The sequence below is a fragment of the Oncorhynchus gorbuscha genome, linkage group LG04 (genome assembly GCF_021184085.1).
Source record: "Oncorhynchus gorbuscha isolate QuinsamMale2020 ecotype Even-year linkage group LG04, OgorEven_v1.0, whole genome shotgun sequence".
Lineage (NCBI taxonomy): Eukaryota > Metazoa > Chordata > Actinopteri > Salmoniformes > Salmonidae > Oncorhynchus > Oncorhynchus gorbuscha.
The window spans coordinates 31,460,444-31,480,194 of NC_060176.1; the positions used below are offsets into that span (position 1 = coordinate 31,460,444).

At 41.9% G+C, this 19,751-nt stretch overlaps 1 protein-coding gene across 4 annotated transcripts in view; it reads left to right on the forward strand.

Moving 5' to 3' along the window:
- lrp4 (low density lipoprotein receptor-related protein 4) overlaps positions 1–19,751 on the forward strand; it is a 242,510-nt gene that overhangs the window by 178,803 nt on the left and 43,956 nt on the right. For all 4 annotated transcript variants that reach the window (XM_046346503.1, XM_046346501.1, XM_046346502.1 and 1 more), the window contains 8 exons: positions 2,739–2,858; positions 2,961–3,086; positions 6,659–6,784; positions 6,919–7,053; positions 7,390–7,515; positions 8,224–8,454; positions 9,242–9,398; positions 13,871–14,088. In XM_046346503.1, coding sequence (XP_046202459.1) covers positions 2,739–2,858; positions 2,961–3,086; positions 6,659–6,784; positions 6,919–7,053; positions 7,390–7,515; positions 8,224–8,454; positions 9,242–9,398; positions 13,871–14,088 — 1,239 coding nt within the window. The remainder of the gene's footprint in view (positions 1–2,738; positions 2,859–2,960; positions 3,087–6,658; positions 6,785–6,918; positions 7,054–7,389; positions 7,516–8,223; positions 8,455–9,241; positions 9,399–13,870; positions 14,089–19,751) is intronic.

Sequence of the window (19,751 nt, forward strand, 5' to 3'; positions counted from 1 at the left end):
ATAGATAGATAGATAGATAGATATAGATAGATATAGATAGATATATATATATAGATAGATATATAGATATATAGATATAGATATAGATATATATAGATATATATAGATATATATATATATCTATATATATATCTCTATATAGATATATATATTTATATCTATATATATATCTCTTTGTATATAATATATATATATATATATATATAGATAGATATAAGTTTACATGCACCTTAGCTAAATACATTTCAACTGTTTTTCACAATTCCTGACATTTAATCGGTTTGTCAGCATCCTGGCGGTCTGTATCACCACCTGGTAACTAAAAACCTACACCACCCGATGTTACAGGAAGGCCATAAAGATCATCAAGGACATCAACCACCCGAACCACTGCCTGTTCACCCGCTCCCTGTCTTAGTTCGGTTAGGAAAAATAGTAGTCAGAAAAATAGTAGAGAGAATGATTTATTTCAGCTTTTATTTATTTCATCACATTCCCAGTGGGTCAGAAGTTTACACACTCATTTAGTATTTGGTAGCATTGCCTTTAAATTGTTTGACTTGGATCAAGTGATTTGGGTAGCCGTCCACAAGCTTCCCACAATAAGTTGGGTGAATTTTGGCCCATTCCTCCTGGCAGAGCTGGTGTAACTGAGTCAGGTTTCGAGGCATCCTCGCACATGCTTTTTCAGTTCTGCCCACAAATGTTCTATAGGATTGAGGTCAGGGCTTTGTGATGGCCACTCTAACACCTTGACTTTGTTGTCCTTAAGCCATTTTGCCACAACTTTGGAAGTATGCTTGGGGTAATTGTCCATTTGGAAGAACCATTTCCGACCAAGCTTTAACTTCCTGACTGATGTCTTGAGATGTTGCTTCAATATATTCACACAATTCTCCACCCTCATGATGCAATCTATTTTGCGAAGTGCACCAAGTCTGTCCTGCAGCAAAGCTCCCCCACAACATGATGCTGCCACCCCTGTGTGTCACGGTTGGGATGGAGTTCTTCGGCTTGCAAGCCTTCCCATTTTTTCCTCCAAACATAACGATGGTCATTATGGCCAAACAGTTCTATTTTTGTTTCATCAGACCAGAGAACATTTCTCCAAAAAGTATGATTTTTGGCCCCATATGCAGTTGCAAACCGTAGTCTGGCTTTTTTATGGCGGTTTTGGAGCAGTGGCTTCTTCCTTGCTGAGCGGCCTTTCAGGTTATGTCGATATAGGACTTGTTTACTGCAGATATAGATACTTTTGTGCATGTCTACAAGGTCCTTTGCTGTTGATCTGGCATTGACTTGCACTTTTCGCACCAGAGTACGTTCATCTCTAGGAGACAGAACGTGTCTCCTTCCTGAGCGGTATGACGGCTGCGTGGTCCCATGGTGTTTATACTTGCGTACTATTGTTTGTACATATGAGCGTGGTACCTTCAGGCATTTGGAAATTACTCCCAAGGATGAACCAGACTTGTGGATGTCTACCATTTTATTTCTGAGGTCTTGGCTGATTTCTTTTGCTTTTCCTATGAGGCACTGAGTTTGAAGGTAGGCCTTGAAATTCATCCACAGTTACACCTCCAATTGACTCAAACTATGTCAATCAGCCTACCAGGAGCATCTAAAGCCATGACATCATTTTCTGGACATTTCCAAGCTGTTTAAAGGCACAGTCAACTTAGTGTATGTAAACTTCTGACCCACTGGAATTGTGAGACAGTGAATTATAAGTGAAATAATCTGTCTGTTAACAATTGTTGGAAAAGGTACATGTGTCATGCACAAAGTAGATGTCCTAACCGACTTGCCAAAACTGTGATGACTCCAACCTAAGTGTATGTAAACTTCCAACTTCAACTCTATTTATATATGTGTGCCGCACTGCTTCTATATATATGTGTGTGTGTGTGTGTGTGTGTGTGTGTGTGTGTGTGTGTGTGTGTGTGTGTGTGTGTGTGTGTGTGTGTGTGTGTGTGTGTGTGTGTGTGTGTGTGTGTGTGTGTGTGTGTGTGTGTGTGTGTGTGTGTGTGTGTGTGTGTGTGTGTGTGTGTGTGTGTATATATATATATATATATATATATATATATATATATATATATATATATACACATTTATATATATATATATGTGTATATATGTGTGTGTGTGTGTGTGTGTATATTTATATATATATATATATACACATTTATATATATATATATGTGTATATATGTGTGTGTGTTTGTGTATTTCTCTCCCACCACCTGGTGTTTTGATCATCCCCTCATCACACACAGCACTGCTTTATTCTTCTCTCCCTCTCTTCTGTGCTATTGGCCCTGTTCCCTTCTCTTGTGTAACTGATAACACTGCACACAGACACATGCAGACACGGTGTTCTACAGCACTTGTTCTCTCACGCTTTATCTCTTTTTTTTACTCTCCCTCGATTTATTCATTCCTCACCTCTCTGTCCTTATCTTCTTCCCTCAGCCCTTCAACCTCATGTGAACAGGCTCTTATTGTTAGATCATTAATAAAAGTGTATGTGGGTTCGTTTGGTCTTGGATAGATATGTTTGATTCTTTTGAAACATGCATGTCCTGCCCCAAATGTTTATTTCTGTTTTGTCCCTGTAAAAGCATCTTTGTTTTACCAGATATTACCTTCAGATAAATTGTTTTACACTGGCAGGGATGATTAAAGTTCCAAAAGCATTTTCATTTTATCTCACCGTACTGGTTGTGTGTGTCCTGCAGCCTCCCACCAGCCTTGTCGTTCTGTGGAGTTCATGTGCAGCAGTGGTATGTGCATCAACGCTGGCTGGAGGTGTGACGGGGAGTTTGACTGTGATGACCAATCAGATGAGAAGAACTGCAGTAAGTATCTGCTTGTGTGTGTATATATATGTGTGTTTGTGTACATAATGTATGTAGATTGTGTACGTGTGTGTGTCTAACCGACCTGTCCTCTCCCTCCAGCCACCTCCATGTGTACTGCGGATCAGTTCCGCTGTGCATCGGGACGCTGTGTCAGGTTGTCATGGAGATGTGACGGAGAGGATGACTGCTCTGACGGCAGCGATGAAGATGACTGTGAGAAGACTGGTACGTGTGTGCAGATCGGCATCAATCTAATCTCGACAGTAAAAATTAAATAAAAGGGTGAAAAGAAAGAAAGAGCTCCATGGACTTAGTTAAATCTTACACCTCAGACAGGCACCCTATAGTTGCTGAAAAGCATAATTTGAGAGGAAACTGTCAGAGGGAAAGCATATTGGCACGTTTTACATGCTCGTAACCAACTGTGCTATTCAGTTCGTTTTTTTGCGTTGTTTGTAACTTATTTTTAAACTTATTTTGTACAAAATGTTGCTGCTACTTTCTCTTATGACCGAAAATAACTTCTGGACATCAGAACAGCGATTACTCACCTCGAACTAGAATAAGCTTTTTCCTTTAACGAATCCGACGAGAAGGAGATAATCCTTACCCGGGAACAGGCCCGGTCATTTGCGTGAAGAACAGACAGAGGAAAAGGCAGGTCGGCTGCCTTCTGGAGAATCCGTAGGCGAGCCAGAGAACTCACACTGCCATCCGTTCTACTGGCTAACGTGCAATCATTGGACGTAGCTTCTTCTCTGTTCTGCCGGTGCATGGACAATCATGCCAGCTCTATAATATCTGTGTAGTCGTTTAGCCACGACTAGGTGAAACATATGATATTACAGTTTTTAATGTCCTATTGGTAGGATAATCTTAATCATAGGTCATCAATTTTATTTTCTAATGATTGCACGTTAGCCAATAGAACGGATGGCAGTGTGAGTTCTCTCGCTCGCCTACGGATTCTCAGAAGGCAACCCGACCTGCCTTTTCCTCTGTATGTGTCTATTTGTCAATAACAGCTGGGTTGCGATGTCTAATATTAAAGAAGCCTCGAGGTGTTGCTCGCCTGAGGTAAGCTGTAGACCACACTATCTATCAAGAGAATTCTCATCTATATATCCCAAGAATCACAGTTCCACAATAAATGCTTGTTTTGTTTGATAATGTCCATCATTTATGTCCATTTATGTCCAATAGCTTCTTTTGTTAGGGCGTTTGGTAAACATATCCAAACGTGCGATTTGGTCCAGTCAGACGAAACGTTCAAAAAGTTATATTACATGTCGAAGAAACTTGTCAAACTAAGTATAGAATCAATCTTTAGGATGTTTTTATCATAAAAGTTCAATAATGTTCCAACCGGGAGAATTCCATTTTCGGTAGAAAAGCTATGGAACGAAAGCTAACTCTCTCGTGACCGCGCATCATGAGGCTGTAACACTCTGCCAGACCACTGACTCAAAGAGCTCTCATCCGGTCCCACTTCACAGTAGAAGCCTCATTCAAGTTTCTAAAGACGGATGACATCTAGTGGAATCCTTAGGAAGTGCATCTTGACCCATATCCCACTGTGTATTCGATATGGCTGAGTTCAAATACTACAAACCTCAGATTTCCCCACTTCGTTTGGATTTTTTCTCAGGTTTTGGCCTGCCATATGAGTTCTGTTATACTTACAGACATCATTCAAACAGTTTTAGAAACTTCAGAGTGTTTTCTATCCAATACTAATAATAACATGCATATATTAGCGTCTGGGACTGAGTAGGAGGCAGTTCACTCTGGGCATGCTATTCATCCAAAAGTGAAAATGCTGCCCCCTATCCCAAAGAAGTTAAACAGGTCAACATTCACAAAGGCGCTGGGCCAGACGAATTACCAGGATGTGTACTCAAAGCATGCGTGGACCAACTGGCAATTGTCTTCACTGGCATTTTCAGCCTCTCCCTGAATGGGGAGATACCTACGTGTTTCATGCAGATCACAATAGTCCCTCTGCCCAAGGAAGCGAAGGTAACCTGCCTAAATGATTACCGCCCTGTAGCACTAACGTCTGTAGCCATGAAGTGCTTTGTAAGGCTGGTCATGGCTCACATCAACACCATCATCCCGGATACCCTAGACCCACTCCAATTCGCATACCACACCAACAGATCCACAGATGACTCAATCGCACTCCACACTGCCCTTTCCCACCTGGACAAAAGGAACACCTATGTGAGAATGCTATTCATTGACTACAGCTCAGCGTTCAACACTGTAGTGCCCTCAAAGCTCATCACTAAACTAAGGACCCCGGGCCAAAACACCTCTCTGCAACTGGATCCTGGACTTCCTGACGGGCCGACCCCAGGTGGTAAGGGTAGGTGACAACACATCCGCCACGCTGATCCTCAACACAGGGGCCCCTCCGGGGTGCGTGCTCGGTCCCCTCCTGTACTCCCTGTTCACTCATGACTGCACGGCCATGCACGACTCCAACACCACCATTAAGTTTGCCGATGCCTGACAACTACGAGGCCGCCAGAGGGAGGTCAGAGACCTGGCCGTGTGGTGCCAGGACAACAACCTCTCCCTCAACATGATCAAGACAAAGGAGATGATTGTGAACTACAGGAAAATGAGGACCGAGAACACCCCCATTCTCATCGACGGGGCTGCAGCGGAGCAGGTTGAGAGCTTCAAGTTCATTGGTGTCCACATCACCAACAAACTAACATGGTCCAAGCACACCAAGAGAGTCGTGAAGAGGGCACGGCAACACCTATGCCCCCTCAGGAGACTGAAAAGATTTTCCATGTGTCCTCAGACCCTCAAAAGGTTCTACATTTGCACCATCGAGAGACTGATTGCATCACTGCCTGGTATTTCAAATGCTCTGCCTCCGGTCATCAAGGCACTATAGAGGATACTGCAAACGGTCCAGTACATCACTGAGGTCAAGCTTCCTGTCATCCAGGACCTCTATACCAGGAGGTGTCAGAGGAATGTCCTAAGAATGGTCAGACTCCAGCCTCCCTAGCCATAGACGGTTCTCTCTGCTACCGCATGGAAGGCGGTACTGGAGTGCCAAGTCTATGTCCAAGAAGCTTCTAAACAGCTTCTACAAGCCATAAGACTCCTGAACACCTAATCAAATGGCTCCTCAGGCTATTTGCATTGCCTCTCCCTTTTACACCGCTGTTACCCTCTGTTGTTGTCATCTATGTATAGTCACTTTAATAACTCTACCTTCATGTACATATTACCTCAACTAATCGGTGCCCCTGCACATTGACTCTGTACCGGTACCCCCCTGTATATAGTCTCGATATTGTTATTTTACTGCTGCTCTTTAATTACTTGTTACTTGTATTTCTTTTTCTTATCGGTATTTTTTTAAACTGCATTATTGATTTGGGGCTCGTAAGTAAGCATTTCACTGTAAGGTCTACACCTGTTTTATTCGGTGCATGTGACTTATACGAATTGCTTTGATTTGTAGTATTTGGCGCATGTGACATATAAAGTTTGATTTGATTTTGGATGATCACCCCATCCAGGGTGGAGTCTAGATTCAGTCAATCTAAAGAACAGTTACCATTACCCCACAGTCCTTTTGTGTCTATCCTTCAAAAGTCAGAGGCTACATCCCCAAATGGTACCCTATTCCCTATATAGTGCACTTCTTTTGACCAGGACCCAAGGGGTGCCATTTGAGACACAGCCAAATGAGTTTTCAGATGTTGTTCATTGTTCTTCGCAGCTTTTTTCCAGGCCATTGTAACTTTCTCCATCTATCTCCCCACCAGACACCCCTCCATGTGCTCCAGACCAGTTTCTGTGTGGTAACGGCCGCTGTATTGGCCAGAGGAAGGTCTGTAATGAGGTCAGCGACTGTGGAGATGGGACTGATGAACACCCTCACCAGGACTGCCGTGAGTTATGTCTCACTGTATAAGGGGAAGGGTGTGGGGTGGGTGTGCCGGGTGTGTTTGGGGACTTATTCGGAAACTTCTGTAAGGCTCCACATCATAACATCTCTCTAACAAGTGTGTGTGTTTGAGTGTAGGCCCGCGGTCCAGCGATGGCAACTGTAACCTGAATAACGGAGGCTGTTCTCAGAAATGTCAGATGGCCAGAGGTCTGGTACAGTGTACCTGTCATACTGGCTACAGACTGATGGAGGATGGCAGGGCATGCCAGGGTGAGACTACACCCCGTGTGTGTGTGTGTGTGTGTGTGTGTGTGTGTGTGTGTGTGTGTGTGTGTGTGTGTGTGTGTGTGTGTGTGTGTGTGTGTGTGTGTGTGTGTGTGTGTGTGTGTGTGTGTGTGTGTGTGTGTGTGTGTGTGTGTGTGTGTGTGTGTGTGTGTGTGTGTGTGTGCGCTTGCGATGAGAGACTGAAAAAATTCAATGTATATGAGCTCTGCTGATTTTATAATGAGTTGATTGAAAATGTATATATTTGAGGTGTTTACACACGCCGCATCATCATATATTATCTTACCCCCCCAACCACCTGTCTATATGGACCGTTCCCAGATGTGGATGAGTGTGCAGAGGAGGGCTACTGCAGCCAGGGCTGTACCAACACAGAGGGAGGGTTCCAGTGCTGGTGTGTGCAGGGCTATGAGCTGAGGCCTGACAAGCGCAGCTGCAAGGCGCTGGGTGAGTTCACTCACAATCTTTCAATTTAAGACCTTTGGCTTCAACATGTGGAGGGATTGTGGGCACCTGGGGAAGTTGTTTACCTAAACATGTTTTGCCTGCATTGAGTTAAAACCATTTTCCCTACTCTGCCCTGGGTAGCGGGTGACCCATATGCGTCATAGTTGTGTTGAAAACATGCAAACATGTTTCATCTGCATTTAATTGTAACCATATCCCTTGCTTAGCTTGGGGGAGTTGGACTGTGGCTGAGGTTAGCTCATGGTTTAAGGTCAGAAAAGCAAGTGCTTGGTCGCATCCCAAATGCCACCTTATATCTTACAGTAGTTTACTATAAAGCAATAGGGAGCCATTTAAAATGCAGGCCTGGTCTGTTATAAATTTAGATATGGATGTGGAGCTAGGGTCCACTACATTACCAATACAGCACCCCTCAAATCTGGTGTGTATCACTGGTGAACCCCGGTCAAGCATCTCTGCTTGGGTTCCAGTGCCCAGGGGATGTACTTGACTGACTGACTAATATTAATGTTGGGTCTTATTGAAAGTGATGGCTGGAGTTTCCTGCAAGAGCTGAGTTTTTCCTGTCTTTTCCTCTCTCCCTTGCACTCCATACCCTCTCCTCTTTCTCTCACTCTCTTAACCCCTCATTTTTCTTGTCACTACCCTCCCTCTTTCCTTTCCCTCCTCTCTATACCCCTCCATTAGGTCCTGAGCCAGTGCTGCTGTTTGCGAACCGTATAGATATCCGCCAGGTTTTGCCCCACCGATCAGAGTACACTCTGCTGCTGAACAACCTGGAAAATGCCATCGCTCTGGACTTCCACCACAACCAGGAGCTGGTCTTCTGGTCTGATGTCACGCTCGATCGCATCATGAAGGCTAACCTAAACGGGAGCAATGTGGAGGAAGTGGTTTCCACTGGCTTAGAGAGTCCAGGTATGCACATGACCATTTATGGTCTAACTCTAGTCAAAACACACACAGTAGAATGCATAGCAGGTGGTTTCCACCAGCATGGATACAATCACAAGTGCTCATGCTACATTCTGTGCACTCACAATTATGTAAAGGAAAGCCCAGTTATAACTACGACCACACATGGTTTTACTACAGTCAGAACATGTATCAACATAGAATGTACAAATGACGAGTCAACACAATCTGGCCATGCTGATGAAGACAAATGGATGGCATTTTCTAATCCAAAAAGGTCAAGTAGTGTGTGGTGTGAAATGGAAATGTGTTTTTTTTGCATATCCCACTCCCCCTGAGACACCCTCAGAGAGTGGGATCATGGCCAGGAATCGGCTATTATTGATGGCAACCCTGGAGCAATTAGGGTTAATGGAGCAATTAGGGTTAAGTGCCTTGCTCAAGGGCAGATCAACAGATGTTTCACCTAGTCGGCTCAGGAATTCGAACTACCAATCTTTCGGTTACTGGCCCAACGCTCTAACCTCTAGGCTACCTGCCACCCTCTAATCCCAAATGTGAATTTAGCTTCTACACTTTTACCCAAATTATTTTGCCACATAAATTGACCATCTGTTGACTTGCCGGGTTGTGTTTATTAGGGCATGCAACATAACATGTTTTAAAACCTTTGCAATAGAAAACTAAAAATTGTGTTTTTAATTGGACAAGTCAAGACAGTCCCTTCATGTTTCAGTCCATTTTCCTCTGTTTGGTACCTAATGAACATGACCCTGGTCTCTCCCTCTAGGTGGTCTGGCTATAGACTGGATCCATGACAAACTATACTGGACTGACTCAGGGACATCCCGTATTGAGGTGGCCAATCTGGATGGAACCCACCGCAAGGTCCTCCTATGGCAGAGCATGGAGAAACCCCGAGCCATCGCACTGCACCCTATAGAGGGGTAAGTAGGATCTCTCTCTTTCTCTTCTCTATCCCTACCTACCAACCTGCATGCATTTTGTGTACCATACACGCAATATCAGGTCAAAGTACGCTGGTACAAAAAATGACCCTAAAATACACCAAAATAGACTTCTGAGCACATTGTGGTTTTTAACTCAACCGTCTGAAGTTGGAGCTGAACCAATCACAGGACTCGGACGAGAAGAAAAAATCTCTAGCTCTCCACTCCCGCCCCCCCGTAGTCGTAGTACTATTTTCCTCCCTGCAGCTGGTTGGCAGCTCTCCACTCGTCTGTTGATACCACTGATGTGTGAGGTAAATTGAGAACGGACTGTTTGCCAAATACATTTTCCGAAATTGTATGTGTTAGTTAAGCACTTAACCAATATTATTTCTTAGATAGGTTATTAACTAATGTGTCAATACAAAACAGGTAGTTAGCTACAAATTAAGAAGAAGCCAGTTTACATTTCTATTAGAGTTTCCACATTAAGATACCTATGAATTAGAATGATCATTACCCCTAAATTTAAGCTAGAAAAATTTGAAAGAGTCATTGAGACCACCTGAATTTAATTTAAAGGATCACACACTAGACTACTTTGCTGGCTGCATTGTTTAATATAATTTAAGGTTTCAGTAAATGGCAGTTACAGGTAAAAAAAAAAAAAAAAGAAAGGAAAAAAAAGAAGCGAAATGCTCCAATTTCCTTCTCCAACTTCACAACTTCCAGACCTCTCTCCTACTCAAACTTAGGCCTACATCAGCACGATCTGGTCAGAAAAGCCTAAGGAGAGCCCTGATTGTACATTTAAAGTGGCGATATGTAACTTTTTGGGCGACCTGACCAAATTCACATAGAGATGTGAGTTATAGATCTATCATTCTACTTGAAGGCAAGTCTAAGCGGTATATCTTTTCTATGTGTGCTACTTCTATGCTTCCCGTTCTTAAGTCTTGTTTTTGCGTCTTTTACCTTCGGCGATGTACACCAGCTTCAAACAGATGAAACAACAATATTTGTGATTATGGAAAATATATTTCACAGCGGTTTAGAGGGTACAGTGATTCTCTGCACTATACCAGCTTATTTTGTCACATAAATGGAAATTTGGTGAACTATTACAATTTTAGCAACCAGGAAATGGTGGAGCGATTTATGCGTAGTGCAACTTTAAATGTATTTCTAGTTAGCTACTGAAGAGCAGTCAATTACCAAGTACCCATAGCAGTCTATAGCCTACCATTCCTACTGAGCCAGTCTTCTGCCATATCATTATTAGGCAAAAAAAAATGTGCATTTGCCTATGATTTGAGCAGTGTGAGTGTCGCACATGCACTGTCATGGGGTCCGGGGCTAGGGGTGCAGCACTAAAGTGAAACTGCTAATCGTTGGCAGGTCTGAATTTCTTTCCTTGCTTATGAAATGCTCTGCTGGTTGCAGTAGCAGCCTTGAGTTTTCATGTTGATGGAAAATAAACCAGGGACTTGATCTTGGGATTAGATGCTAGACTCTGGCACTTTATATCTGGAACAACTATTTACCTAAGAGCAGATTTCACTTTTATCTCGGCCTTACAGTACCACATGTGGAAATTCACTTTTTTTCAACAAAGAGCTTACCCATGATGTTTTTTATTTTATTTATTTCACCTTTATTTAACCAGGTAGGATAGATGAGAACAAGTTCTCATTTGCAAATGCAACCTGGCCAAGATAAAGCGCAGCAATTCGACACATACAACCACACAGAGTTACACATGGAATAAACAAAACATATAGTCAATAATACAGTAGAACAAAATAAAACAAAAAGTCTATATACAGTGAGTGCAAATGAGGTAAGTTAAGGAAATAAATAGGCCATGGTGGCAAAGTAATTACAATATAGCAATTAAACACTGGAATGGTAGATCGGCAGAAGATGAATGTGCAAGTAGAGGGTGCAAAGGAGCAAAATAAATAAATAAATACCAGTATGGGGATGAGGTAGGTAGATGGATGGGCTGTTTACAGATGGGCTATGTACAGGTGCAGTGATCTGTAAGCTGCTCTGACAGCTGGTGCTTAAAGCTAGTGAGGGAGATGTGAGTCTCCAGCTTCAGAGATTTTTGCAATTCGTTCCAGTCATGGGCAGCAGAGAACTGGAAGGAAAGACGACCAATGGAGGAATTGGCTTTGTGGGTGACCAGTGAGATATACCTGCTGGAGCGCGTGCTACGAGTGGGTGCTGCTATGGTGACCAGTGAGCTGAGATAAGGCGGCGCTTTACCTAGTAGAGACTTGTAGATTACCTGTAGCCAGTGGGTTTGGCCAACCAACGAGAGCGTACCGGTCGCAATGGTGGGTTGTGTATGGGGCTTTGGTGACAAAACGGATGGCAATGTGATAGACTTGTTGCACAACAATTGAAGTCAAGAAGTCATCATTTTAGTCAAAGTATGATATTGTGGGGGATGCCTTGTGTTTCCTCTATTATATGATGTGCTAATAAACCTGAAAGGTTCTTCCTCTTGAAGTCACAACTGAGCCAAACAGCTTTTCACTGTAGCCTACACTTGAGCCATGGATAAAATTAAATTAGGCGGTGCAAACGTTTTTACTAGAAAATTAACATAATCCATTGCTTATTTTGTAAATGTTTCGCTTATTTATTTGCTAGTCTGCATATATACAGTATCAGTCAAAAGTTTGGACACACCTACTCATTCCAGGGTTTTCCTTTATTTTTGCTATTTTCTACATTGTAGAATAATAATGAAGACATCAAAACTATGAAATAACACATGGAGTCACGTAGTAACAAAAAAAGTGTTGAACAAATCTAAATCTATTTTCTATTTGAGATTCTTCAAAGCAGCCACCCTTTGCCTTGATGACAGCTTTGCACAATCTTGGCATTCTCTCAACCAGCTTCATGAGGTAGTCACCTGGAATGCATTTCAATTAACAGGTGTGCCTTGCTAAAAGTTAATTTGTGGAATTTATTTCCTTCTTAATGTGTTTGAGTCCATCAGTTGTGTTGTGATAACGTAGGGGTGGTATAGAGAAGATAGCCCTATTTGGTAAAAGACCAAGTCCATGTTATGGCAAGAACAGCTCAAATAAGCAGAGAAACGACAGTCCGTCATTACTTTAAGACATGAAGGTCATTCAACGTGGAACATTTCAAGAACTTTGAAAGTTTCTTCGAGTTCAGTCGCAAAAACCTTGAAGCGCTATGATGAAACTGGCTTTCATGAGGACCGCCACAGGAAAGGAAGACCCAGAGTTACATGTGCTGCAGAGGATAAGTTCCTTAGAGTTAACTGCACTGAGCCACTTGTGTGGGTTGTAGACTCCGTCTCATGCTACCCCTAGAGTGAAAGCACCACCAGCATTCAAAAGTGACCAAAACATCAGCCAGGAAGCATAAGAACTGAGAAGTGGTCTGTGGTCACCACCTGCAGAACCACTCCTTTATTGGGAGTGTCTTGCTAATTACCTATAATTTCCACCTGTTGTCCATTCCATTTGCACAACAGAATGTGAAATTTATTGTCAATCAGTGTTGCTTCCTAAGTGGACAGTTTGATTTCACAGAAGTTTGATTGACTTGGAGTTACATTGTGTTGTTTAAGTGTTCCCTTTATTTTTTTGAGCAGTGTATATACATGACCATTTTATAAATGGTATAATTTTGATATTATTGCATTTGACCACTAAAGTCTAGCTTCACAACATGCTTCACTGCTTTGATTGGTGCAGCTAAACCACCAGTGTCTGTCCTATAATGAACAGGCAACCACGAAGGAAAATTCAAGGAACTTGTTTTAGTATTTTGTTGTGCGGTTGTTACATTTGTATTGGTGTTTCGTGTCTGATGCAACGTGCATCATGAGCAAAATCATTATAGCCTATCATTTAACTTCACCTGTGAGAACCATGAGCACGGGCTGACTTGGCTTTGCTGTACCTCTGCCGAAGCCTGCTTATCAAATGTTACACTGTGTCCATTACAATGTAAACAAATGCTTGTCTGTTGTGGAAGATGCCAAAAATGTGCATATAACAATAGATGGCGAGATCAAAGATACTTGTTTCCATCTGTGGTGAAGTTTAATACGGTGTAGTAAAAAAAACAAGGTTAGCAAAACAGCTCGCTAAGGTTAGCATGTTAGCTAGCTACACTGAGAACTGTCAGTTCCCTATTTGTTGATGTTTTTCCACTCCACATGGAAATCACGTTGAACGTAGTTTGATAAGCCTGCATGGGGTAACAGATGGGCGGGGTTTGCACTTATGGGACTACTGCATTGGTTCCATTGCGCCAGGAAAACGTGATATAGAGCAGCTAAATTATTTAAAAGAAAACAAGTACTATTTGATCCCAGGTCTGAATGGTGTTTGTCCTATGATTTGTGACCTATCTTTTTGTTGGACAATGACAACCTAACCCTAAGTTTCCCTGACTTTTTTCCACCCCATCAGTAAGATCTACTGGACGGACTGGGGTAACACTCCTCGTATCGAGTATGCCAACATGGATGGCTCCAACCGCCGCGTCATCGCCGACACCCACTTGTTCTGGCCCAACGGGCTGACCATCGACTACGCCGGGCACCGTATGTACTGGGTGGACGCCAAGCATCATGTCATCGAAAGAGCTGACCTTGACGGACGGAACCGTAAGGCCGTCATCAGCCAAGGTAAGGACACCAGGGAACCAAACACAGACACACACACACACAGGCCATGTTCGAAATTGTTCTTGCCTACAGCTTAATAAAAGTGTATACTGTGAACTAATCATATATTGTTTAGTAAAAACATATGCAGTAAGCAATAAATATCAACATACTAGGCTCATCCATACTGCCAAAGCGTCATCTAATGTGCAATTGGGTTGTTACCCACCATTCATACACACACACACTCACAAATCCAATCAAACTTTATTTGTCAAATGCACTGAATAAAACAGGTGTAGACCTTACCGTGAAATGCTTACTTACAAGCCCTGTAACCAGTTCAAGAAAGAATTAAGAAAATATTTACCTAATAAACTAAAATAAAAAATAATACAGGTACCAACGTCCAAGCTGAGATATCTGCCAGGCACGCATAGATGCGTGTCGCCACCTGGATGTCAGAAGGGGGGTAAGGGAAGAGTATTTGAGTTGTCATCCGCATAACAATGATAGGAGAGATGTGAGGATATGAGTAAGCCAAGTGACTTGGTGTATAGAGAAAAGAGGAGAGGGCCTAGAGCTGAGCCCTGCGGGAAACCAGAAGTGAGAGCACTTGGTGCATAAACAGATCCTCTCCACGTCACCACGTCTGCCAGGTCGGATGCAATCCAGGAGTGTGCAGAGCCTGAGACGCCCAACCCTGAGAGGTTGGAGAGGAGGATCTGATGGTTCACAGTGTCAAAGGCAGCAGATAGATCTAGGCGAATTTGAACAGAGAAGAGAGAGTCAGCTTTGGCATAGCAGAGAGCCTCTGTGACATAGAGGAGAGTGATCTCAGGTAAATGAGCCGTTTTGAAACCTGACTGGTTAGGGTCAAGAAGATCGTTCTGAAAGAGATAACAAGAGAGTTGGTCAGAGACAGCATGCTCAAGTGTTTTGGAAACAAAAGATAGAATGGATACCGGTCTGTAGTTTGAAGTCAGTGCTCAAGTGTTGGTTTTTTAAGGAGGAAAGCGACTGGCCATTTTGAAGTCAGAGGGGAAGCAGCCAGTGGTCAGGGATGAGTTGATGAGGGAAGTTGTGAATGGGAAAATATCTCCAGAGATGGTCTGGAGAAGGGAGGAGGGGATTGGGTCAAGTGGGTAGGTTGTTGGGCGGCCACATATCATTATTATATGCCATTTAGCGGACGCTTTTATCCAAAGCGACTTACAGTCATGTGTGCATACATTCTACGTATGGGTGGTCCCGGGAATCGAACCCACTACCCTGGCGTTACAAGCGCCATGCTCTACCAACTGAGCTAGTCGCAGGATTTCATCCGGAGAGAGGCAAGAAAGAGGTCAAGGCCTAAGGTAGTTCTGTGTGAGTGGGATCCTTGGGCTCATGAATGAGTAGTGAACGTCGTCAGCCTTTTGTTTTCAAAGTTGTTTGCAAAGAGGGTTATGGAGGTTGGATAAGTGTTTCCCTGGGTTGGAGGCAGAAGCTTGAAATTGATAGTGATAGAAAGTGGCCTTAGCAGCTGGTACAGAAAAGAGAAAGTATAGCGGAGTAGGGCAGGCACAATAATAATATAATCGTGTAACTGACAATTATGAATAATAACTGAACTAAAAAACATAAATCGTCATCATTGTGGATCAAATCTTTACAGCCCTGAACAACAATGAATACGCTCTCTGCATTTTTAAAAAATGTATCCAAAGTGTTTGACACGGTTGATCATGAAATATTACTTTCTAAATTGCATTAATACGGTTTTCATGATTATACATGTAATTGGCTATATAGTTAAGTTTATGATAGAGAACAATTTGGTTAAGCATTGAGCTTTGCATCTACCAGGTCCATGATATCCTGTGGCGTGCCGTGCCACATGGTTGAATAATTAGACCTGTTATTTCTAATCTATGTCAATGACCTTGCTGCTGTGTTTTCTACTGTACTTCCCATTTTCTTTGCTGATTATACCAATTTGATTTTATCACAAAATCATTTTATCTCACTAATTAATAATGTCATATTCACTGAATGGTTCCAGATAAACAAATTATCTTTAAATGTAAAAAGAAATCCCAACTTTATTGTATTCACTAGTAAGAATAATACATTTAGTAAAAAAAACAAATGTGTGTGAATTAAATGGAACCAGTCACATCCACTAAATTCCTCTGAGTTCTAATTGATGAAAGTTATTCTGGAAAGATCATATTCAATTTGTCTGATCCAAAGTGATAAAATCTGTTGGTATCATCAGAAAGATTAGTGATTTGGTTCTTCAGGCTTGCTTCCTAACTTTATACAATAGATTAATTTACCCATATCTTATGTATGTAATATTGTCTGGGCAAGTACATATGCCTCCTACCCAATGTTCCCTCAAATTTGTTTCGGCACTGAGCGCACATTTGAAAGTTGTGAAAATGTTGTGCCACGCCCTGCACACGCTTAGTGTGAACACTGAGGTTGTGCCCACTTTAAGTTACAGTTTTAAGTAGTCAAGTAGGCTACTGTGGCTATTTGATCATAATGTAGGCCTACCTTAAAAAACTATGGAGAAAAATGCACCCCATAACATTTTAACATGGAAATAGCTGTTCTATCATTCAGCCTACAGTACCAGCCAATGTGTCGTGTTCAATGCCTACATTCCATGAGACTTTTGGAGAAAAAAAAAACATGCAGGGCTTGACATTAACCTGCTTATCCACTTCTCCTTCAGACAAGAAGGGGACTGAAAATGTTTGATGGAAGAAACCACTCTACAAAATAAAATTCATTATTATTCCCATACCATTATTACAAAGAATCAGACAAATTATGCTACGTTCTGCCTATTGGGTACTTATCTCATTGGTCCTTCTGTAGCTCAGTTGGTAGAGCATGGCGCTTGTAACGCCAGGGTAGTGGGTTCGATCCCCCGGGACCACCCATACGTAGAATGTATGCACACATGACTGTAAGTCGCTTTGGATAAAAGCGTCTGCTAAATGGCATATATTATTATTATTATATTATTATTTAAGACCTTCTCGAAATACAACACTTCCCCTTTAAGACATAAAAAAGCTCTTTACCTGACTAGATGGCTAAAAATGCACACATTTTGTGCTCTTGTTGGAAGCAACCACTCCCAAATTGTTGACTAGAAATTAGCTATAACTGGGGTAATAACTCACTCACTTGCAAAGAATATGAACAAATGTGAACATGTGGCTACATGCAGCTCTCACATGCAGCTCTCACTGATCTCAAAACAATCGCATCTACTCATACTGTAGCCTAAACACAGTCCAGTTCAAAGTGAATTGCACAGATCCATATACATATGGTTATTTGCATGTAGGCCTACTGCAGCTCTGATTGGTTATGGCACACTGGTCTGTGTAGAGTATAGGCCCGAGTCTTGCCTGTCAATGCAGTAGAATCCTACTCCAATGCACTCTGCCTACAAGAAAATCTCTTGTACAGTTAGTTTTGTATACAAAATCTTGTGTAGATCGTTTTATTTCTGTATATTACATTGAAAGTGGCTAATATTGCATAGATTCGATAACAATTCCCACAGTAGAGCGAAGTTGAAGTGAAGTTGAATCTCGTGCTTCTCTGCGCAGGCTCATATTTCTTCTGCGCCCACGCACGCACGCAGCTTAGAGGGAACATTGCTCCTACCTACACAAATTACTCCTCTGCACCTTTGTTAATATACTCTATATCTTGTCTATTTACAACATTAATGTACACCAATTCTGCACTTATTTTCTACAAATAGTCATACCTCCCAAACCTAAAGCCTTCAATGGATTCTTCCAGGTTAATTCTAAAATCCATCTATATAATGCAAGACACTGCAATAACCTTCACCCTCCCCACTGCCACACCTCACAGTCAATTCTTTATCAGATATAGAGGTAACATACTCTGGGATTCTTATCTTCACATTGCCAAAACATCATCATCCCTCAATAGCTAACTTCAAGTAAAGACTGATGAACCAAATTACTTAGTCACACACACACTCTCATACACACACACATACACACAAAACAAATATATATTTTTTTATTTTCATGATTACTGATCAATTAATTTATACATTTATAAATAGTTTTAACAAACCTTTTTTTTTTTACTTATGTATTGTATATAGTTTTTTTTGTGGTGTGGTTTTCATATAAGCCCTTGGGCTTCCAACCACACCTGCACACACATTATTTAAAAAACATTTAAAAAATCTGTATTGTTGTCAATCACTTGTTTTCTTTGGTGGAAATAAATAAATACAAAAATAAATTAGCAATCAGACAGTTCAAACAGCAATGATATAGATGAGGAAAACTAGTGCTCCTCTGTCATACCTTGTGGAATTAATCAATAATTTCCATTAAATTGTACAAAAAAAACAGCACACTCACATCCACACAGCAATGAATGCATAAATATTGTGACTAGGAACGAAGTGTGTGTGTGTGTGTGTGTGTGTGTGTGTGTGTGTGTGTGTGTGTGTGTGTGTGTGTGTGTGTGTGTGTGTGTGTGTGTGTGTGTGTGTGTGTGTGTGTGTGTGTGTGTGTGTGTGTGTGTGTGTGTGTGTGTGTGTGTGTGTGTGTGTGTGTGTGTGTGAAAGACCGTGGGAGACATTATGACAAGTGCAGATCAGTGTTTGGTGGATCATCACCACTCCCGACACACTTCACCCTCCCCCCAGCCTGCTGATTGGGCCTAGCGTTGCTGGCTCACCCGATCTGGAAATCAAAGCTGAGCTACCCTCTGTTTATGGGGAGAGCGGGAGCCATGAGCTTTGTCCCAAATGGCACCATATTCCCTATATAGGGCACCCTAATTCCCCCAATAGGAATCTGGTCAAAAGTAGTGGACAATGTAGGGAATAGGGCGTGATTTGGGACATAGTCATTGGCTTCACCACAGCCACAATTCCACTTGATATTCCAACTGGGCAGAGAGAATTCCAGCTCTGCAGAGGCAAATCAAACAGTCTTGAAGCGGTGTAGAAGAGCACACGGTCGTAACAAAGGGAGACTGGAGTGGAGGTCCTCCTCAGTGTCCATCTAAAAACAGAGGCGATAGATGGGTATGTTTGCTTGTTGTCACAACCTGGTCCTGTATGGCTTAGTTAGCAACGCCAAGGACTGTAGGTTAGATTCTCGCTGGGGTCATCCGTACAAAATATGTATGCAGGCATGACTGTCGATAGGCTTTTTGTCGACCAAGATTTTTTTAGTCAAGCAGTAGCAAATATATATATATATATATATATATATATATATATATATATATATATATATATATATATATATATATATATATATATATATTTCTGATGGCACACGAGTCACCTGTCTGAATTTTGCATGTCTCAGTGGGCTAATCATGATGGCACACCAGTATCACCAGTAGTACATTTACCGTTAATTCCCATACTTTCTAATCTACAATGTTTGTTTTGTTAAGGTCATTTCTGTTAATAATGCATTCAATATTTTACCACTTTTACCATTCTCATTGTCGGAGTGGACACGTTGTTTGCGGACTGCAAAACCTAGGCTACACTTGTGAGGAACAAGTTTTGGTTTATTCAATTTCCGAGTTGTCAATTTATTCATTGCATTTTATTTGTAAGGCTCCGGTCAATGTTGAGTAAGGACGCACTCCTGATTATGCAT